At 45.2% G+C, this 23,773-nt stretch overlaps 1 protein-coding gene across 1 annotated transcript in view; it reads right to left on the bottom strand.

The window, feature by feature from the left end:
* The window catches only part of LOC148521326 (uncharacterized), a 168,457-nt gene that overhangs the window by 23,152 nt on the left and 121,532 nt on the right, over positions 1-23,773 (bottom strand). Inside the window, exons 18-19 of the mRNA XM_088475367.1 lie at positions 22,424-22,507; positions 9,398-9,521 (exon numbers count right to left, since the gene is read on the bottom strand). Coding sequence (XP_088331493.1) covers positions 9,398-9,521; positions 22,424-22,507 — 208 coding nt within the window. The remainder of the gene's footprint in view (positions 1-9,397; positions 9,522-22,423; positions 22,508-23,773) is intronic.

Raw genomic sequence — 23,773 nt, forward strand, 5'->3', positions numbered from 1 at the left:
AAGCAAATGAATGTGACATGCCCTTATCAAGAACCCATGGCTTCAGATTCCCAACCTCAAACCAATCTCTAGCTTGACTCAAAATTGTCACGGGTTTTGTGGTTTTGAGATCCGTCTTGGGACCCTTGAGGACAGTTGAAGTAAGAGAGTAGGAGAAGCTAGGAGACTTGATAAGCAATCTGCTAATGAAGTGGATACAGACTAGTAGCTGAAAGCTCAGATGTTCATGGCAATCCCAACAATGTGGAACGCACTCTGAACTGGAATCTGCACAAGGATACAGAACTGGAATTTCCAACAGAGATAGCCTGGAACCAATTGCAGAGAACTCAACCCCAATGCAGAACTCAGAACAATTGACAGAAATTAAAGAACTTGGGGCAAACAACCATGAGGCTGAATCATCCCAGAAATCTACGCCCCGATCCACAAGCCCGGAACTGAATTCAAATCCAGAAATCAGAAACTGAAAGCAGAGATGCAGTACTTCGAGACCCCAGCTGACCAAGCCGAATGATCCCAGAGGCCACAGACCACACAAAGGAACAGCTCTATTGAAGACATTTAGAAACAGGAGGAACCAAACCTAGAACCGATCTATGGATATCAGCCACAGAATGGAGCAGTAGTCCTAGAATGAACTAGATGCAGATGGGCCTCTAGAAGCAATGAACTAGATGCAGATGGGCCTCTAGAAGCAACCCCAGTACATAGTAATAGCAGGTGCAGACCAGGGAGGCAGGATAATGGCAGACTGCTGACACAGAATAGCTGCTAGATGACAATAGTCCACTTATCTGGATACAGATGACAGATGGTAAGGTGTATATGTCCAGACACTAAGGCACACAAGTAATAACAGGAACAGCACTGGAATGACTGAAGGCTGTGGACCAGTAACTATCTCGGGAAGAAGTTGCTCTGGCCAAGAGCTGTACTCCTGAAGGGGTTTAAATCGGCAGCAGTGTTAGTCTATAGGCTGCTCGGGTCATGTGAAAGTGGCAGCAGCACATGGATTGGATAGAGGAGTCACACAGAGAAATCCAACATGGCCACGCCCCTGCAGCCGGCTTGTTTGTTTACACATGTGATGTGGAGAGCGGGGTTACTGCTGAGACACTGGAGATGTGCGGAGTGCAATGATGTGGCAGAACCAGGTACACTACGTGGAGGTAAGACCTTGATTTGTGACAAAAGGTAAATTTACAAGTTTTGTAAAGCCACGCTCCCTTCTGATTTACATAAAGATAAAACACCCTCCAAATATACTTAGACACTATAGAGTACAACTTAGTACAGAGTGAATGTGGGAACATCCTAGGAATGGTGGAGAACAGAAAAAGCAATTTAGGTAACAATACCATTTTCAGCACTGCAATGCATCCTAGCAACAAGCCCTCATGAAAATTCCATTCTGTAGTGAGAAGTTCCAATTTTTCAAGGATAGGCTGATAATTGCGAGAAATTATTTAATCTTCCTAGGTTGGGATCTGTAACCCGAGATAGATAATGGTGCAAACACATGGAGCAATCAGACAGCGATAACGATATAGCTGTAGTACAAGTATGTGGAGGTGTAAATGATGTGGGACAGGCATGTGGAGGTGTAAATGATGTAGAACAGGTATGTGGAGAGGTGTAAATGATGTGGGACAGGTATGTGGAGGTGTAAATGATGTGGGACAGGTATGTGGAGGTGTAAATGATGTGGGACAGGTATGTGGAGGTGTAAATGATGTGGGACAGGTATGTGGAGGTGTAAATGATGTGGGACAGGTATGTGGAGGTGTAAATGATGTGGGACAGGTATGTGGAGGTGTAAGTAATGTGGGACATTACGTGGAGGTGTAAATTATGTGGGACAAGTACATGGAGGTGTAAATGATGTATGGCAGGTATGTGGAGGTGTAAATGATGTGGGACAGGTATGTGGAGGTATAAATGATGTCGGACAGGTATGTGGAGGTGTAAATAATGTGGGACAAATTATGTAGTACAAGTATGTGGAGGTGTAAAGATGTGGGACAAATTATGTAGTACAAGTATGTAGAGGTGTAAATGATATGGGACAGGTATGTGGAGGTGTAAATGATGTGGGACAGGTATGTGGAGGTGTAAATGATGTGGAACAGGTATGTGGAGGTGTAAATTATGTGGGACAGGCATGTGGAGGTGTAAATGATGTAGAACAGGTATGTGGAGAGGTGTAAATGATGTGGGACAGGTATGTGGAGGTGTAAATGATGTGGGACAGGTATGTGGAGGTGTAAATGATGTGGGACAGGTATGTGGAGGTATAAATAATGTGGGACAAATTATGTAGTACAAGTATGTAGAGGTGTAAATGATGTGGGACAAATATGTGGAGGTGTAAATGATGTGGGACAGGTATGTGATGATGTAAGTAATGTGGGACATTACGTGGAGGTGTAAATTATGTGAGACAGGTACATGGAGGTGTAAATGATGTGGGACAGGTATGTGTAAGTTATGTGGGTCAGGTATGTAGAGGTATAAATTATGTGGGACAGGTATGTGGAGATGTAAATGATGTGAGACAGGTACATGGAGGTGTAAATGATGTAGGAGAGGTACGTGGAGGTGTAAATGATGTAGGACAGGTATGTAGAGGTATAAATTATGTGGGACAGGTATGTGGAGGTATAAATGATGTAATACAGATATGTGGAGGTGTAAATAATGTGGGACAAATTATGTAGTACAAGTATGTGGAGGTGTAAATGATGTAGGACAGGTATGTGGAGGAGTAAATGATGTAGGACAGGTATGTGGAGGTGTAAATGATGTAGGACAGGTATGTGGAGGTGTAAATGATGTAGGACAGGTATGTGGAGGTGTAAATGATGTAGGACAGGTATGGTGAGGTGTAAGTTATGTGGGTCAGGTATGTAGAGGTATAAATTATGTGGGACAGATATGTGGAGATGTAAATGATGTGGGACAGGTACATGGAGGTGTAAATGATGTAGGAGAGGTATGTGGAGGTGTAAATGATGTGGGACAGGTATGTGGAGGTGTAAATGATGTAGAACAGGTATGTGGTGGTGTAAATGATGTAGGACAGGTATGTGGAGGTGTAAATGATGTAGGACAGGTTTGTGGAGGTATAATGATGTAGGACAGGTATGTGGAGGTGTAAATTATGTGGGTCAGGTATGTGGAGGTGTAAATGATGTGGGACAGGTATGTGGAGGTGTAAATGATGTAGGACAGGTATGTGGAGGTGTAAATGATGTGGGACAGGTATGTGGAGGTGTAAATGATGTGGGACAGGTATGTGGAGGTGTAAATGATGTGGGACAGGTATGTGGAGGTGTAAATGATGTAGCACAGGTATATGGAGGCATTGTATTCCGACTTTGTACAACCTTGTATAAAAACAATGGAAAATTACTGTACAAACATTTTCCTGTACCCCAAAATACTAGAAAAACTTTCATTTGATGAAGAACACTTGTTTCCTGACATTTTTCAACCATTATTAAAAAGTGCAAAAATCAGCCATTTGACACCATTTAAGAGCTTCAAGTAGTTGTATTAATGCCACTAACAGCCTTCTATATGCTTCTGCTATCGCAGTTGTCACTTTTTTGTGGTCCACAATGGTTTCCCCACTTTTTCATGCTCTTTTCCCAGTACGCTTTTTGTACAAAATACACATAACTTCATCGCGAGTAGCGCAAATTGGCATTTCTAATTTGTCTGTTTCTCAGGTGCACCTTTACAAGCTCACCCCTAATTGAACTGACCCAATTGTTTGTACGTGTTCCTGATATAATTAGTTACATGCATGCTTGGACTGGGCTGCCAGGGAATCAGGTAATTCCTCGGTGGGCCCCAATGATTTCAAACCACGTTCCTTTTTGGGAGGGGGCGGGTCTTAGCATCCCGCATTCGGGAGGAGAGGAGGGGTTGCTCTGCAGCATGTGAAAGTGCTCCTTGCCCTCCCACGACCACTACTAGGCATTGCCTTCCAACACCTGCACCTCGTCCTCAGATCCCTACTGCATGCAGCTCTGGAGCAGCTCAGCAACGAGGGCGGAGCTTAATGCAGGATGCTGAGCCTAACCCTGGGAGCAGTTCTGTGAGGTTCGGGGCTCCCTGCTGCAGTCAGCTTAATTATGGTGTCAAATTGCCCCTTACCCCCTCTCTCAGAGGCCCCCCAAGCCAGGTTGGCCTGCCAGCTCCTGCCTCTTGTCCCTAGTCTCCTACCACATGCTGCTCTGCTCTCTACAGTGAGAGATGTCTAGAGTTGAATATGGCTCAGGAGCCATTGTGCGAATCACAGGAGGTAATTAATCTGGGGGATGGATATGCTCAGTGTGGCTTGGGGAAGGGGGGATTTCCGTGTTGCTTGGAGGGGGACCACACAATTCAGTTGCCCCAGGGCCCCCACAAGCCTTAATCCAGCCCTGAGTGGCCATTTAAAAGAGACAATATAAAATAGTGTCACCTATGGCAGGCATATTACTTCAGATGAGACTAAGGCCCGTATTCAATTTGAGCCGAGCCGCGTTAACTTAACGCAGCCCGGACTTAACACCGACTTCGCCTATTTTGTAGGAGTTAAAGTATCGCGCGCGTGCACGCTTTACCCCGTATTCAATTTGAAAGTACGCGTAAATGGCACCCGGCGATACTGTAACAATCGGAAAGTACTGTCATTTTTGGGGAAATCAGCCTGTCACCCCCCAAATGATGCTCTGACAAGGGGGTTCACTATGGTACCCCCCGATTTGGCTTGCTGAAGGTATTTGGTGTTTTTAAATGGGCTCAATAGCTGCAAAATAGCGTTTTTATATACCTGATGCAGAATAGTATTTTGGAGTATTTTTTCCAGAAAATAACTTATCCCAGCAAATTTGGGGTACTTGAAAATGGGGGTCAGCATATTTAAAAGTTGCTAAAGTGAAGTTGAAAAATCATGAAAAATCCACCTGCCGCAAACACCTGCAATAAAAAAAACACTTGGGGCATACTTGGGGACCCCTCCCAGAGTCAAGTTCGCTAGTTTTTAATTTTTTCCCCCGATTTTTTTTAATTTCGCCCCCTTTTTCAAAGTTAATTTTTTTTTTACAGAGATTACCTTTGGGGGGCTGTCTGAAGGCTGCAGGGGGGTTCCCGTAACGTTGCACCCCAAAACCCCAATTCTGCACTTTTTTCCGCCTGCCATTCATAGGCGATACTTTACCGCCTATTACATTGCATTGACTTTCCGCCTTTTGCCAGTTGCGCGCCTGTGACTTTATGCTAATGCCGTTACAAGACCTTCCCCTGGTGTACACCTGTGTGTATGACTGTGCAAGGACAGAGACCTCCATTTAGAGCGTCCCCAGACACTGCAATTGTGCTTAGTGCATCTTGGTGCATTGGAATTTGCACCAGCCCTATGCTAGGCACAGAATATCTGTCTATGTATGGGCTCCAATGTGAGAGACTAGGGACCTCATTCAGAGGCGGTCGTTAGATGCAAGCGGTCACTCTGAATGAGGGTGGCCGCTTGCATCTTGTAGTGCCTCCCATTGGTCGATCGCCAAGCTGCGGGTTACCATCCACAGCTCTAGCGACCGACCAGGGTGATGGTTGTGATGGTGAAGACCATCGCGACCATCGGGGCTTGCAACGAGACCCTAAGGTTGGGTCTCGGCACTCGAAAGCCCCAGGTAGCTTCCTGCTCTGATCGAGCAGGAAGCTCCCCACTGACATCACTGCTGTTGTTAGTGGGGCGCCCCCAAACTCCAAGCGTTCCTTCGGGAATGCCTCAGTTTGGCCGGCCACGCCCCCTGCCCGCCTCCCAAATGGGGCGAGCTGTCACTCACCATCGACAGCTTGCCGCCTTTTGTGCAAGACCCCTAGCGACGGAGCGCCCATCGCTAGCCGGGTCTCATGCATGCGCACGTAGGAGCCGGGAGAACATCGACCAGGTTGCGAGCGCTCAGTGCTTGCGACTGGGTCTGAATGACTCCCTAAGTGTCTGTGTATATCATCATTTCAGTGACACACCCATAACACGGCTATAAGATGGACCATATCCATGTTTCTGACCAGCCAATACACTTCTGCGACTCTGTATCTGAATGAGTATGCCGCAATTAAAATCGCTCAAATGTGTCCGGCATCAACTGAATCAGGCCCTAAACGCTTTCCCACTAATAGAGCAGGATGGGAGTTCTCCCTTGAAGGACTGTAGAATGGCAGCACAGGTATGTTATCACATAGTCCTGACAACCATGCATCTCCTTGAGTTATCAGTTTATGTCCCGTCACTTTGCATTGCTCCAAATTGCTTCCTCTGCAACTTCCTTCCTCTTCCTCCTCCTCCTAACCAACTCATCCTTCACCTCACCCACTTACCTCCACCTTAATCCTCTCTGGTACAAATTTCTTATGATATCTTTTGCCACCCTTAAGCCGCGTATACACTTTCAGATATAATTGAGCGATTAAACGATAACAACATCGTTATCTTTCAATCGCTCAATAATCGTGCATAAATCGGGCAGTCTAATGTCGGAAACGTCTAGCGATGCGCGCTCCCGCTGGTCGTTTCCGACATCAATCATCACCTGAACATGCCGGTCAATCTGCCGATAACGACAGATTGGCCATGGTTCAGGGATGAGGGAGGGTGCCTGCACTAAACATATTGTTCAGTGTAGGCACTACAGGGGATGAGGAATAACTGAACGATTACGATATTGTAATCGTACTGTCGTTCCACTATCTGCAAGTGGATACTCGGCATTACAGTGCATCCGGAAAGAGGGCCTGATTCAGAGACGGACGCTATGAAAGAGTGCTCACTCTGAATCAGGGCGATTTCTTTTTTTTTTGGGAGCGGCCTCCCGGCCGCTCGCATAGCTGTGGGTAACCACCCACAGCTATAGCGAGCGGCCAGGTTGATGGTCAAGACCATCGCGACCAAAGGGCTTGCGATGAGACCCTTGTTGTAGGGTCTCGTGGCCGCAAGCCCCATAGAGCTGTCGGCTCTAAAAGAGCAGGAAGCTATCCCACTGACATCACTGGTGATGTCAGTGGGGCCGCCACCAAATGGCAACCGATCCGCTGGGAACGCGTCCGTTTGGCTGCCCCCCCCCCCCTGGCCCGCCCACCAAATGGGGCGAGCTGTCACTCACCATCGACAGCTCGCTCCCTGTGGTGCGAGACCAGGAGCGACGGAGCACCCGTCACTAGCCGGGCCTCGCGCAGGCGCACGACGGAGCCGGCTCCGTCGTGCGCATGCCCAGTGGGCAAACATCGACCCGGTTGCGAGCACTCAGTGCTTGCGAACGGGTCTGAATCAGGCCCAGTATTCACAACGCTTCACTTTTTCAGCATTTTGTTATGTTACAGCCTTATTCCAAAATGGAATAAATTAATTTTTGTCCTCAAAATTCTACACACAATTTCCCATAATGACAACGTGTAAAAAGTTTTTTTGAGGTTTGTGCAAATTTAATTAAAAATAAACACTAAGAAATCACATGTACATAAGTATTCATGGCCTTTGTCATGAAGCTCAAAATTGAGCTCAGGTGCATCCTGTTTCCACTGATCATCCTTGAGATGTTCCTACAGCTTAATTGGAGTCCACCTGTGGTAAATTCAGTTGATTGGACCTGATTTTGAAAGGCATACACCTGTCTACATAAGGTCCCAGACTTGACAGTGCATGTCAGAGCACAAACCAAGCATGAAGTCCAAGGAATTGTCTGTAGACCTCTGAAACAGGATTGTCTCGATGCACAAATCTGGGGAAGGGTACAGAAAAAATCTGCTGCTTTGAAGGTCCCAATGAGCACAGTGGCCTCCGTCATCCGTAAATGGAAGAAGTTCAGAACCACCAGGACTTTTCCTAGAGTTGGCCAGTCGCCTAAACTGAGCGATCGGGGGAGAAGGGCTCTAGTCAGGGAGGTGACCAAGAACCCAACGGTCACTCTGTCAGAGCTACAGCATTCCTCTGTGGAGAGAGGAGAACCTTCCAGAAGGACAACCATCTCTGCAGCAATCCACCAATCAGGCCTGTATGGTAGAGTGGCCAGACGGTAGCCACTCTTTAGTAAAAAGCACATGGCAGCCCACCTGGAGTATGCCAAAATGCACCGGAAGGACTCTCAGACCATGAGAGACAAAGATTGAACTCTTTGGCGTGAATGTCAGGCATTATGTTTGGGGGAAACCAGGCACTGCTCATCACCAGGCCAATACCATCCCTACAGTGAAGCATGGTGGTGGCAACATCATGCTGTGGGGATGCTTTTCAGCAGCAGGAACTGGGAGACTAGTCAAGATAGAGGGAAAGATGAATACTGCAATGTACAGAGACATCCTGGATGAAAACCTGCTACAGAGCGCTCTTGATCTCAGACTGGGGCGACGGTTCATCTTTCAGCAGGACAACGACCCTAAGCACACAGCCAAGATATCAAAGGAGTGGCTTGAGGACAACTCTGTGAAAGTCATTGAGTGGCCCAGCCGGAGCCCAGACTTGAATCCAATTGAACATCTCTGGAGAGATCTGAAAATGGCTGTGCACCGACGCTTCCCATCCAACCTGATAGAGCTTGAGAGGTGCTGCAAAGAGGAATGGGCAAAACTGCCCAAAGATAGGTGTGCCAAGCTTTTGGCATCATATTCAAAAACACTTGAGGCTGTAATTGCTGCCAAAGGTGCATCAATAAAGTATTGAGCAAAGGTTGTGACTACTTAAGTACATGTGATTTCTTAGGTTGTTTTTTTTTAAATTAAATTTGCAAAAATCGCAAAAAACTTTTGACACGTTGTCATTATGGGGTATTGTGTGTAGAATTTTGATGACAAAAATTAATTTATTCCATTTTGGAATATGGATGTAACTTAACAAAATGTGGAAAAAGTGAAGCGATGTCAATACTTTCCGGATGAACTGTAGTTACATCCCCTCACCTACCTACTCTTGCCACAATATTCCCCTCACCTATAAATATTCCTTCTACATCCTATTTCTACTAAACCTCGCCCCTTCTCCTGCTTGGCGGCAATCCTGCTACATTTCCCTACTTCCCTCTCCAACATTCTTGCCCACTTTCTGGAATGCTAAATCTGTCTGCAATAAACTGACCTCTATTCATAATATTTTCAATTATAATTTCCTAAAACTCTTTGGCCACACCCCTCCAGTTAATGACCACACCTACCAAATGGCTGGTCCCGCCCCTTCTGCGGGCCCCTTCCATTACATTTACCTGGTGGACCCCAGTCCGACACTGGTTACATGTGCTCACTGCACTATTCACATCTGTCACTGCCTAAGAAAAACCATAGGTTTGAAAAAGTCTAAATTAAGTCATGCTAAAATGCATTAATGGGGGAGGTATGGAAATAATACAGTACATACCTAGTCACCAGTTCCTCATTTTCCTCATCTCTTTGCAGTACATGCTGGAAATATTCTTCTACTACTTGGGATGTAAGAGCTCGTTTAAGATATGGGTAGTATAAAGGGTGACGAGCTACAACACCTAAAACACAAATACATCCGCTGTATAACCAAATTACAAACAAATAAGAGTATATAAGCACATCATATATTTATTATATAGAGTTCTGTTCCACTTTTATATTATGTATCATCTTCTTTACAGACTGCCCACAACATTATTGCCATAGTCTGTAGCTCAAAATTATTTCATTAACATTCTCTACTCAGTAATATGAAATAGTGATCATTAGTAGATGTGAGTCTTAGAAACTCCAGCTCCTGGGCCTCTTTATCTGCCTGCATTGGGGTATTCAAGTTACAGTATGACCCAGAGAACAGCAAGACTAGCCATTGTTATTTCATGAATGCCCTCAGATCATTTGTTGTTCTGGCCTCCCACTCTACTACTGGCAAATTCCAACAGTACAGTGCTCATCAGCTCCACTTAGACGTAAATGGTGAAAGCCATGTACCCTCAACCTAAAGCAGTTCCTTCTACTCATCAAGGGCTCACAACTAGACAATTACTTCTAGAATTGCTATTCCTCATTTAAACTGAGCACCCCAATCACTTTATGGCTAGCATTTAAACTCAGCAAGCTCTAGCAATATCCTTTTAATTTCACATTTTCTTAAATTATACCTCCAGTGGGTTTCAAATATAGGGTGCCTTGCACCTAGATGGATACTGACATCTTCCAATGTCCAATTCTCCTTGCTAACATGAATTACACCAATCCCACAAGCATGTGTCAGTGACTGAAGTCTATTCTTATAGATCCCAACACACTTCAAAAAAAGTAATAAACAATTTTGGGCTTCTAACCTCAGATCCCCAGCCATTGTTTTAGACCAGGGGTTTCCAACCCGGTCCTTGAGGATCCCAAATAGTTCATATTTTCCAGATCACAGGTGCAGAGGTGTATTCACTATTTTACAAGATGTGATACATTCATTCCTGACACATACTACAGATCCACAGGTGATTTGGAAAACATGAACTGTTAGGGGTCCTTGAGGACAACTTTGTCCACCCCTGTTCTAGACCAGAGTGCAACCTGAAGAAGGGTTCTCTGCTACCATTCAGCATTTAATAAAATAATTTGTCCAATGAATTAAATCAAATTTCCAATCCAAATTTTGACGAGCCATGTTATTTTCAGGACATTACTGAGATTGGAAATCATATTGATGCCCTAGAACAGATGTTCTCAAACTCGGTCCTCAGGACCCCACACAGTTCATGTTTTGCAGGTCACCCAGCAGCTGCACAGGTGTACTCATTACTCACTGACACATTTTAAAAGATCCACAGGTGAAGCTAATTATTTCAATTGTGATTCTGTCAGGAGACCTGCAAAACATGCACTGTTTGGGGTCCTGAGGACCAAGTTTGAGAACCTGTGCCCTAGAATCAAAATTGGATGAGATCTGACGCACTTTAACTGAGGTCCATGAGGAAATCTCTTTTCTTCATAGCGAAATGGTGACCATAATAGTGTGAGGACTTGAAAACAGGACTTTAAACTAGCACAAAGCATAACCCCGGAAATGTGGATACCCCAGCTCTTCCATGATTCCTACAGTAGTTGGTCTCCTTAAAGCAATTTTTCCAAACAGTGTTTACAAAGACCTGCTGATTAATAGAGCCCATAGACCACAGAGCACCAGACACACTACGGGGTATATTTACTTAAAGTGCGGATTTTTAGAAGTGAAGATGTTGCCCATAGCAACCAATCAGATTCTAGCTATTATCTTCTAAATGGCTCTGATAAATGTTAAGTAGAATCTGATTGGTTGCTATGGGCAACATCTCCTTTTCTAAAAACCAGCATTTTAGTAAATATACCCCTAAGGCTCAATGTCCCTGAGACAAAAGTTTGTGTATTAAAGACAAAATTATGCGAGCTGTCAGAAACTTGCATTCAGTTGAGTACTCCATAATGGAAATCCAAATTCAGTTGTTACAAGTGACATGGAGAGAGCTGTAGATCACAAAAATCTTAATATAACCTTGATGTGACTATCAGTGCTTTCCATTCAAGCTCCAGATATTCACTACAACATTCCCTCTCCCCACACCTAATGTCCTTCTAACCCGGCTCCTTCAGAATGAAGATCTTCCTCCCCCCCACCCCCCCGAGTAGGAAAAGTCTAACGCACATTATTATTATTATTATTTTTTTAATAAATGCAGTACTTTACACTTCCTGTATAGAGTAAGCATGCCTTCACTCCAGGAAGAAAGCATTTATAAGTTCAGACTATGGGCCTGATTCAGAGCCGGACGCTCTGACCAGAGCGCTCGCTCTGAATCAGGGCCCTCCTACCTAAAAATGGAGCGGCCTCCTGGCCGCTCGCATAGCTTATGCGAGCGGTCAAAAAGATGGTCGCGATGGTCAAGACCATCGCGACCATTGGGCTTGCGACGAGACCCTGCGGTAGGGTCTCGCTTCCGCAAGCCCAGGAGTGCTTTTGGCTCTATCAGAGCCAAAAGCACTCCCACTGACATCACTTGTGATGTCAGTGGGGCCGGCTCCAGATGGAAGGCGTTCCCATGGGAACGCCTCCGTCTAGGAAGCAACGCCCCCGGCACGCCCACCAAAGGGGGCGTGCTGTCACTCACCATCGACAGCACGCCCCCTCTGGTGCGAGACCCATATTGACAGCTTGGCTGTCGCTATGCAGTTCTCGCGCATGCGCACGACGGAGCTCACTCCGTCGTACGCATGCGCATTAGGGCACCATCGACCCGCTTGCGAGCGCTCAGCGCTCGCGAGCGGGTCTGAATCAGGCCCTATATTCTGATGCCTAGGTGTTGTGATATCACTAATAGCTTAAACTTGTCCTAATTTCCAAGGACAGTCCCACGTTTTAAAGATTTCTCAAGAAGTTTTTACCTGTGGACAGTGCTTTTTTAATACTGAACAACAGCCCGGTAGAAATTATGTTCTTTCTCAATATCTATACTTAAATTCTGGCCTTTATAAGTGCATATGTATCAAAAGTATATATAAAAATTAAAAAAAAAGGATTCATGGCCTTACCTGTTGAATCATTACCATGGGTATAGGCAGGAGCAGGTGGTGTCCGGGCACCAACTAATTAAACTTTTTCTCCCAGCAGCCCCGTCTCCTCCTCCCCCATGTCTCACCCCCAGCCCCAGGCAGGCCAGTTTAGTTAGCAAGCCCAAGACAGGAATGAGAAAGAGGAGAAGGAAGACCAATACATACACACACACACACAGGTCCCAACACCCAGAAACATCCGGTGCATCAGGGTGGGCACCTTGTGTCCCCTATGGATTCTGAAGAAAAGGATTTAACCAAGTAAGACCATAAATCTCCTCTTCTTCTTCATGGCATAGGGGACACAGTCAATACCATGGGACGTCCCAAAGCTATCCCACTAAGGGAGGAGACGCGCCGGAGCTGGACTGACAACCCTTCGGCCAAAATCTGCAACTGCAGTAGCAAAGGTGTCAAATGAACAGGTTCTTAGGAACGTTTGGGCCGAGGACCATGGCAGGCACACTATCAAGTTGCTCAGCCATGGAACCCTGGCGAGCTGCCCAAGAAGTAGCCACCATCAGGAAGGTCTGCACCAGCATACAGTAAGTGCGACGCACAGTGAAATGGATCCAACTGGCCAAAGTCCATCCTGAAGGCAGCCAGACCCATCCGTGACAGTTGTAGAAGATAAAAAAATTAACCCGTCCTATGAAGTTCCCAGGTCCTAAGCACCAAGGACTAGAGGGCCCACACAATGTCCAAAGAGGCCTCCTCTGTAAAACAATCAGGTGCCCGAAAAACATGGCCCTCGATATCCAGAGTGATGAGAAACCTAGAGACTACCTTAGGAAGGTAGCCCAAACAACTTTGAAGAACAACCCGGTCCAAGTGAAAAGACAGAAATGAGGAGCGACAGGATAGCGCACCTAAGTCTGACACCCGCCAGGTCGAACCAAAAGCCGGTAGGAAGACAGATTTCCATGTAAATTAACACATGTCCACCGAGGGCAAAGGCTCAAAGGACGATGACTGAAGAGCCCGAAGCATCAAAGACCAGTGCAAAGCTGCCATTGGGAGGGACAAACAGGGGATGTACGTGGAGAACCCTTTGAATAAAGGTCCATACGTCAGGCAACAGAGCAATCTGACTCTGGAAGAATGCCGGAAGTGCAGTTCCATACCTGCAAAGAAGAAAGGCGGAGGACGCAATCCAGACCCGCCTAGAGCAAACCCGATAAAGGAAAAAAAAACACTTGGGTTTTTGTCAGAACACCAAGTGAAGTAAGTCCGCCAATGCCGTGAAAAAACTTGCAGAGGAAAGCATACGAGCATTCAGCATAGTACAAATTTAGTATAGTGTCAGCGCTCAGAGGGCTACCTGTCAATTCTTAGCAACCATCCAAGATTATAATTAATGATGCTGGTTGCTATTTCTATAGGGTGGGTTTTGTAAAGTAGTCTCGAAGTTATGTACCCAATATATACTATCGGGTGATGTTAATGTTACACTAACAATGTTCAATGGGAAAAGTCAATCATCTAGTGGTAGGTCACAGGTCGGCAACATCTTGAGGCAGAGAAATTCATCTGTATGACACATGTCGGTGGTAATGTTAGTCTAAAATGGTTGCAGATATATTCCTCCCCTCTCCAGCTGGTCACTGCGCCTGAATTAGCTTCCACTCCGCCTCGGAATTGACACCAAAAAACAGAATAACATACAAACCAGGGTGTCAGGTATGATGGACACTATAGTGCAGAAACGGTGGGTAAGATATGCAGACTTACCCAGGGTCCGACGTGTTCTTGCTGGTCCACCTGACGTCCTCCTCTGGCTTGAGTGATGCGTGTTTGAGGTGCGGGCGGGGTGGGGGGGGATATGGGAGATAAACGGAGGACTCTCTAGTCCAGGTCTAAAAGATAGCACTAAGTGTTGGATAAATGAAAGTTCCATTTATTATCTGTCCACATGCCAGATTTGGCCTCTGTGGTAACAGATGATGTAAAAATGCTGGTATACAGCCAAATACAAGTGCCACAAGTGGTGGCATAAACATACAGTCAATGGTACAGATCAATGGGTGGTGTTATCAAATTGTCCCAACGCGTTTCATCCCATTTATGGGACTTTTTCAAGGGTAGGTGAATGGTGGACTGCAGTGTGGGAGCTTAAATACCTGAAGTCCTGTACTTCATTGTGCCCCTCCCATTTCTTTCGGTTTTCACGCTTCGTTTGCGCGCTCTGCTGTAGCCGCTAGAGCTAGCTCCGATGTCCTGTGTATTTGAGAGACTGCGCATGCTCTATGGGCTTCACGCGGACCTTGTTCATTATTATATTCTGCCCCTATTTTCTTCAATAGTGATGGCTTAAACCTGGTCTCCGGGTGAGGAGAGTGTGAGGGATTAGTCTCTCTTATGCGGGCGGCCATTTTTGGGTAGTTATTTGCAATGGAATCTCTACTGTTTAGCCTCTCTGCGTGTTAGAGAACGTTGTCAATCAGAAACCCTGCTGAACGTTATTCAGTGCTTAATGGTGATTGCTTGCTCTTATACACAATAAGTCATGCATCTATGATTGGCATTTTATTTAAAAATTAAACATATTGGTGTATTCGTTGATGTTTTCTGAGATGGCTGTGGGTCATTGCTAATATGATCATATATTTTACTTGTATCCCCATATACAGAGGATTGCTAGGCTCCCTCTGTCGTGTATTATATATTAGTACATCTCAAATGCATAATGTTCCCATCCCTATAACATCCTAGCACCTTCTGTTTCTGTTCCCATGTTTTGTTGTGATATTACTTGCTGATATCTTATATCGATGGAATATACGTATATTTTATTGTAATGTTCCCTGATTTGTTAAGGGTCTATATTCAGACCCTCAGGTTGGAGGGTCTTTATTTCATAAATCCATCGACTCTCCACTCTATCGATTCGTTTGGAGTGATCCCCCCCTCTCCAATTTGGTTCCACCTTTTCTAATCCAGTGAATTTTAGTACATCTGGTTGACAGTTGTGCTGTGTTCTGAAGTGGTCTGAAACACTATGGCCTATAAACCCCTTCTTGATATTGTTTATATGTTCATTTATCCTCACTCTCAGTTGTCTCGTTGTTCTACCTATATATTGAAGTTGGCATGGACATTCCAACACGTATATGATGTTATGGCTATCGCATGTGATTGTGTCCCTTATCCGATATGATTTTCCAGTTCTCAAGGCAATTATTTCCCGAGTGGGTGTTGTACTATTGTATTTGAGTATCCTGCACGCCTTGCACCTCCCACAGTGATAAAACCCTGATTTAACGGTTTGACCATCTAGAGTAGATTGTGTCTGGTGTTTCTTGTTGTCCCTAATGTGGTTGGTAACTAATTTCTTCCTCAAATCTGGCGCTTTTTTAAAAACCAGGTCTGGTACGGTTGGTAATACCATCTGTAATTGTTCATCCATAAGAAGTATGGACTAGTGTCTCTTCATGATTTTTTTAAGTCTATTTGCTGATTTTGTGTATTTGGTAACAAAATATATCTTATTTGTCTCCTCCTGTGTCTTTTTTTCTTCTTTGTACTTTAAAAGGGGGCCTCGTGGGTTTGTTAGTATTTTGTCAAATGCCTTCTCAACCCTTTCCATATCGTAATTCTTTTCTTTAAAAAGTTGTTTTAGGTGGGTGCCCTGTTCTACAAAATCATCTATGTTTGAGCAGTTTCTTCTGACTCGTGTAAACTGACCTAATGGTACGCTGTTAATCCAATTGGGGTGGTGGTTACTATCCGCCCTGATGTAACTGTTAACATCAACCTTCTTGTAGTGTGTTTTTGTATGTATCTCATTATTCAAAATGAATATATCTAAGTCCAAAAATTGGACCCGGTCTCTGCTGTATTGTGTTGTGAATACCAAATTGCGGTCATTGGTGTTGATGTATGTCAAAAAATCCTTTAATGATCGTTCACTACCCTGCCACACAAAGAGCACGTCATCTATATAACGCCTCCAGAGAACCAAGTTTGCCCCGAACTCGTCCTCCCAGAAACTCATGAAGAGATTCGCGTAGCTAGGGGCAAACTTGGTTCCCATAGCTGTACCACACCGCTGTAGGTAGAACTCATTCCCAAACCACATATAGTTGTGGGTGAGGATGAATTCCATCCCACGCAGTATGAATTCAGTTTGAGTTTGCCCCATTTCTGGATCTTGGTTCAGATAATGTTTGGTGCTTTGTATACCCTGAGTATGATCAATGATGGTGTACAACGACGTGACATCACTCGTTGCTAACCAACACTCTGTGTTCCAATCAATATTCTGTAGTATACTAAGCACTTGTGTGGTGTCTCTCAGGTATGACCTTTGTTCCTTGACATAGATCTGTAGATAGTGGTCTATGTATTCGGACATGGCAGATGTTAGGGAATCTATCCCAGATATAATGGGCCTTCCTGGTGGGTGTGTCGCGTCCTTATGTAATTTTGGGAGGTAGTAAAATACCGGAATTATGGGTCGGGTTATATTAAGGAAATCGAATTCATGTTTCCTTAAAATCCCGGTATCTAACCCCTCCCCAAGGAGTGTGCGTAGTTCTTCATGGTATTGTTTGGTAGGATCTCCTCTGAGTTTTGTGTAGGTGCAACTGTCCCCCAGGATCCTTAGTGCTTCTCTTGTGTAGTCTGCCTTGTCAAGTAGAACGATTCCTCCCCCCTTGTCGGCTGGTTTGATAACAGATGCAGAGGAGGACAAAACAAACCTCAAAAAAACAAGACAGAGGAACTAACCATTCTGAAGAACAACACTCAATAGGAGTATTCAATTTGAGTACAAAGTTGTTAACAGAACCTCAAAACTCTCTATTGAGCAGAGGTTTGAAGTTTGCACCTGATAACAAGTTAGACAAATTTTCAACCTACCTAGATCTCAAAAATTTCATGAGGAAACTGAGTCTCAAAAAGTATTTTATGGACAAACCACTAGGGAATTCACATATTCAAACAAAAGACGAATACAAACATACAACATTGAAACCTCAGTCGAAGTTTAATCCCACTTTTATGAAGGGACACTACATACACACCTTTGAAAAGGCTGTGTTGAAAGATATAGACAAAATTGAACCACAACCTATACATACCAAATCCAACCTAACAAGAGCAGAACGTACAGCTCTCACTGACCTTAGGAATGACACCAATCTGGTTATCAAACCAGCCGACAAGGGGGGAGGGATCGTTGTACTTGACAAGGCAGACTACACAAGAGAAGCACTAAGGATCCTGGGGGACAGTCGCACCTACACAAAACTCAGAGGAGATCCTACCAAACAATACCATGAAGAACTACGCACACTCCTTGGGGAGGGGTTAGATACCGGGATTTTAAGGAAACATGAATTCGATTTCCTTAATATAACCCATCCCATAATTCCGGTATTTTACTACCTCCCAAAATTACATAAGGACGTGACGCACCCACCAGGAAGGCCCATTACATCTGGGATGGATTCCCTACATCTGCCCTGTCCGAATACATAGACCACTATCTACAGATCTATGTCAAGGAACAAAGGTCATACCTGAGAGACACCACACAAGTGCTTAGTATACTACAGAATATTGATTGGAACACAGAGTGTTGGTTAGCAACGAGTGATGTCACGTCGTTGTACACCATCATTGATCATACTCAGGGTATACAAAGCACCAAACATTATCTGAACCAAGATCCAGAAATGGGGCAAACTCAAACTGAATTCATACTGCGTGGGATGGAATTCATCCTCACCCACAACTATATGTGGTTTGGGGATGAGTTCTACCTACAGCGGTGTGGTACAGCTATGGGAACCAAGTTTGCCCCTAGCTACGCAAATCTCTTCATGAGTTTCTGGGAGGACGAAAAGATCTGGTCCTCCAACGAGTTCGGGGCAAACTTGGTTCTCTGGAGGCGTTATATAGATGACGTGCTCTTTGTGTGGCAGGGTAGTGAACGATCATTAAAGGATTTTTTGACATACATCAACACCAATGACCGCAATTTGGTATTCACAACACAATACAGCAGAGACCGAGTCCAATTTTTGGACTTAGATATATTCATTTCGAATAATGAGATACATACGAAAACACACTACAAGAAGGTTGATGTTAACAGTTACATCAGGGCGGATAGTAACCACCACCCCAAATGGATTAACAGCGTACCATTAGGTCAGTTTACACGAGTCAGAAGAAACTGCTCAAACATAGATGATTTTGTAGAACAGGGCACCCACCTAAAACAACTTTTTAAAGAAAAGAATTACGATATGGAAAGGGTTGAGAAGGCATTTGACAAAATACTAACAAACCCACGAGGCCCCCTTTTAAAGTACAAAGAAGAAAAAAAGACACAGGAGGAGACAAATAAGATATATTTTGTTACCAAATACACAAAATCGGCAAATAGACTTAAAAAAATCATGAAGAGACACTAGTCCATACTTCATATGGATGAACAATTACAGACGGTATTACCAACCGTACCAGACCTGGTTTTTAAAAAAGCGCCAGATTTGAGGAAGAAATTAGTTACCAACCACATTAGGGACAACAAGAAACACCAGACACAATCTACTCTAGATGGTCAAAAAGTTAAATCAGGGTTTTATCACTGTGGGAGGTGCAAGGCGTGCAGGATACTCAAATACAATAGTACAACACCCACTCGGGAAATAATTGCCTTGCGAACTGGAAAATCATATCGGATAAGGGACACAATCACATGCGATAGCCATAACATCATATACGTGTTGGAATGTCCATGCCAACTTCAATATATAGGTAGAACAACGAGACAACTGAGAGTGAGGATAAATGAACATATAAACAATATCAAGAAGGGGTTTATAGGCCATAGTGTTTCAGACCACTTCAGAACACAGCACAACTGTCAACCAGATGGACTAAAATTCACTGGATTAGAAAAAGTGGAACCAAATTGGAGAGGGGGGATCACTCCAAACGAATTGATAGAGTGGAGAGTCGATGGATTTATGAAATAAAGACCCTCCAACCTGAGGGTCTGAGACATCCGTCTGCATGCAAGAGAGTATTGATCCTCAGCGATGATACAAGAACTTGCGAATCCTGGCCTACAGACCAGAGCTTTTCTAGCGGGAAGAAGACCCACTGAATCCTGGAATCCAGCCAGGCCCCCAGTGGGTAAATCTCCTAATGGAGGAAAGGAGGAATTCCCAACTGATTATCCCTCCATGTGATTGGAACAGATCCACTGTGAGACTGATATGTTCCAAAGGAACTTCCAGTGACCGGGCAAGGATCAGAAAGTCATCTAAATAAGGCAGAATCCTGATACCCCTGTGATGCAAATGAGCTGCCATGACTTTCTTAAAGGCCAGAGGGGCCGTGGAAGGGCCAAATGGCAAAACCAGAAAATGTTCCTCCTGGACAGCTCACCTGAGGAATCACAGGTGACTGAGTCGTAAAAGAACATGCAAATAGCCTACCTGGGTGTCCAAGGAGACTATGAAAACACCCGGCTGCAGAGCCAGAAGATGGAAAGCAGAGACATAATGCCCTGTGTGAGAACTGAACTCACTTCAGATTATGAGATTGACACACTACCTAATGCGCCAACAAAGCACTCTCCAAATGGAATTTGGGGACCACAAGAACCTGTTGATGGCCTTCAGGTTAAGTATCGGCCAAAGGAACCGATCAGCTTCTGAACCAAGAAGAGGCTGGGCGAAAAGCCACTTCCCCTTTGAGATGGGGGAAGCTGAACAATTACTTTGGAAGCCTGCCAGGAAGTGAAAAGACTCTCGCAGGATCACTGCTTTGCCTGGATCAACCAGAAAACCTGTGGAACAAAATTGGTTTGCAGGCCACTTCTGAAAAGCTAGGATGTAGCCTCAGGAGACAACCCTCGCACCCAGAAGTCCAAGGTGGTCGCTAACCAGGTCTCGGAAAACAGCAGAAGTCGGCCTCCCATGCTGGGAAGCCCGCCCTATCAAGCGGTAGGATCATCAGTAGACTTAGTGGTAGGGCATCCAGTAGGACAGGGCTGATTAGCTTGGACCTGGAACCCTGGATGAGTTACCCTGGGACCTCCAGCAAGGCTTTTCCCTGTAGACAACAGGCGCAAAAATTAGAAGTTCGCAATCTAGGGGCTGCCGCAAAAGGGAGGAAGGTCGTACTGGACACCGCTACCATAGTCACGTCCCCTGAAAAAGGAAGAGACTCTACAACCTACTTAGAGTCTGAGCCAGCACACCAGGAACGAAGCCAGAGGGCTCACCTAGCAGCCGAGGATGAAAACAGCTTAGAGGTTAGGACACCACTATCTACTGCGGCCTCTACAAAATAAGAGGTCGCTACCCTGAAATGCTCCAATAACCACCAAACATTCCTATAGATACCCGATCTGAGGCCCTCCTGAAGGGCATATGTCCTGCCTCCGATAACTTTAGCCATTCAAGTGAAAGCCAGGGCTGGATGTGACCTCAAAACAGAAAGTGGGGCTAATAGAAGAGAGTTTACCCCCTGCAGCAATCCTCCAAATAAGAGTGACTTTTAACACCTGGAGAGGAGGTTGTGCCAGAACTCAGTATTAGCACTATAAGCTACAATTCAATACACACACAACATTCGATGCTATAACAATGGACAGTTAATGCTCAACATTCCAAACCCCACTCGGCGTGAAGGAGCTTTAATGTATAACCTGAGCACAGGTGGGAAGGTATACAGGGGGATAGTTTACTGCTCTCCGGAGAAAAACTGCAGGAGGGACAGATTAAATGGCTGCTCAGCATCTCAGTTGGGAGGGGAAAGAAAGAAAGATTATCCCTATGGCATGGCTTCTGCAAAGAGGGAGGACACCAAGAGAGCAGGAGAGGAGCTAATGGAGAGAGCCTACCTATCCTTTGCTGAGCAGGATCCCCCAGGACAATGGCTGCTTCAACAGAAGCGCCCCATTGCCTGTGCCCTGTTAATCTAGCGGAGGTGCCAGAGGACCTGGGCGACCGCTGTCAGCCCACCAGTGGTCTCCCACACTGGCAGTGACAGCTGCAATCAGGAAGCCGCTCTTACCTTGTCTAGCACCAGCGGTGTCCCCGCAGCGTTCAGCTGCGGGTCCCTGGGGTGTGCCTGAGACCAGCTGAAGACACAGACCTACTCGCCAGTACTGCGGCCACTGGACGCCTAGCCCTACTCACTCATAGTTGAAAAAAAATATTTAAAATTAAATAAAAGAAAAAGCATAGACGGCTTAAAAGCAGTCTCTAACACAGTGCCTACTCCTGCAAGGCACCAAACTAAAACTGGCCTGCGTGGGGTTGGGGGTGGGATATAGGGGAGGAGGAGCCGGGGCTGCTGGGAGAAAAAGTTTAACTAGTTGGTGCCTGGACTCCTCCTGCTCCAGCCTAGAGTATACCCATGGTAATGACTGTGTCCCCTATGACATGAAGAAGAAAAATACATATTATGTGTACTGTAGTTCATCTGAACACTACTGCATATGATGTGCTCCGTTTCATTAGCTGGAATGTGTATAATATAATCAAGTGTATGTTTGTGGAAAAAGAAGCAACTACTTTGCTATACATGAAATGTTCACAGGAGGACCATATCCACTGGTCGTACCCAACAAAGTGGATAATAAAATACACTATTTTCTCTTCAAATCATGCATAACAATATAGATTTGATTAGGGTTGGTCAACTGACATTGATGGTTGATCTCCAATGTCAAACATTGGTGGCGGCAGTCTGATACCAGGGGTCTGTGCAAGCAGGGAGGGCAATCATGGTTAAATTGACAATTGATGGTTTCCTACCGATGGTTTGATGGACTACCCTAATTCTGATCCACATTTTATCACATTTCTGATGTATAAGCAAATACCATTAGAGAGTAACAAACCTATGTTTGCATTATTTCCTTTGTCTCCACTTCTTGTATATGCCAGTTCCCCAAGGCGGTAGGAATAAGGACCACTTGGTAGATCTGTAAACATAGGAGACAATAACATACTGAAAACAATGCATGGTTGAGGGAAAATAGACAAAAAGATTTAATGAAAATGCTTGAATCTTCTACAGTATATATATAAAAGTTTATTTCTTTCTTTCTTTGTTGGCGAATATCTTCCACAGCTCTCAAGGTAATGCTGCCAAATCTTATATAGTTACTTAGTATCGAAAAAGTAAGCTATTAGACCACGTAGCAAATTTGCAACAATGCGACAATCCTTATATATAAAATTATTTGGTCAGTTTGTTTAATTTTTTTTTGTCTGTCCGGTTATGCATTTGGACACCCCTGCACCAAATTGGGATGAAACCAAGGCGAGGTGGTCCAGTTGGATCCTGGCCAGGTTTTTGGGGGTTAGGATCCCGGTTGGACCTCCCATTGGTGTATGCTGGGCAGAACTTTGACCCAGGGAGCCTGTTCGGGGCCTTCCAATGGATGCAGTGCCAGATTAAGGTCCACATGAGCCTGGAGCTGAAATTTATGAGGGCCTATTGTGTGCCGCCGCAGGAGGTATAATCAGTTCTAACTAACTCCCAACACTACATCCCTGTACTATATCTCTGAACTACCTCCCCACACTACATCCCATCACAATATAACTGCACTAGATCTCCACACTATTACTACTACACTACATTCCCACACTATATCACTGCACTACCTCTCCACACTACATCTCTGCACTACTTTCCATATGCTCTATATAATATGGCCCTCATTCAGAGGCGGTCGCAAGAAGCGATCGCTTTCTCTGAATGAGGGTGGCCGCTTGATTTTTTAAGTGCGGCCTCCTGGTCGCTAGCTAAGCTGTGGGTTACCAGGGTGATGGTCGCTAGCTAAGCTGTGGGTTACCAGGGTGATGGTCGCGATGGTCAAGACCATCGCGACCATCGGGGCTTGCGACGAGACCCTAAGGTTGGGTCTCGGCAACCGCAAGCCCCAGGGAGCTTCCTGCTCTGATCGAGCAGGAAGCTCCCCACTAACATCACTGCTGATGTCAGTGTGGCCGCCCACAAAACGGCAGGTGTTCCTTAAGGAACGCCTCCATTTGTGAAACCACCCCCCTGCCCCTCCTACAAAACGGGCCGAGCGGTCGCTCAACATCGACAGCCGGCCCTTTTGTAGTGAGCTCCGGAGCGAGAGAGTTTATCTCTCGCTCCGGGGCTTGCGCACGCGCAGTGTGTCCGCAGGGCCTTAACATCGACCCGGTTGCGAGTGCTCAGCGCTTGCAACCGGGTC

This window comes from Taudactylus pleione, unplaced genomic scaffold (genome assembly GCF_031769625.1).
Source record: "Taudactylus pleione unplaced genomic scaffold, aTauple2 ptg000170l, whole genome shotgun sequence".
NCBI lineage: Eukaryota > Metazoa > Chordata > Amphibia > Anura > Myobatrachidae > Taudactylus > Taudactylus pleione.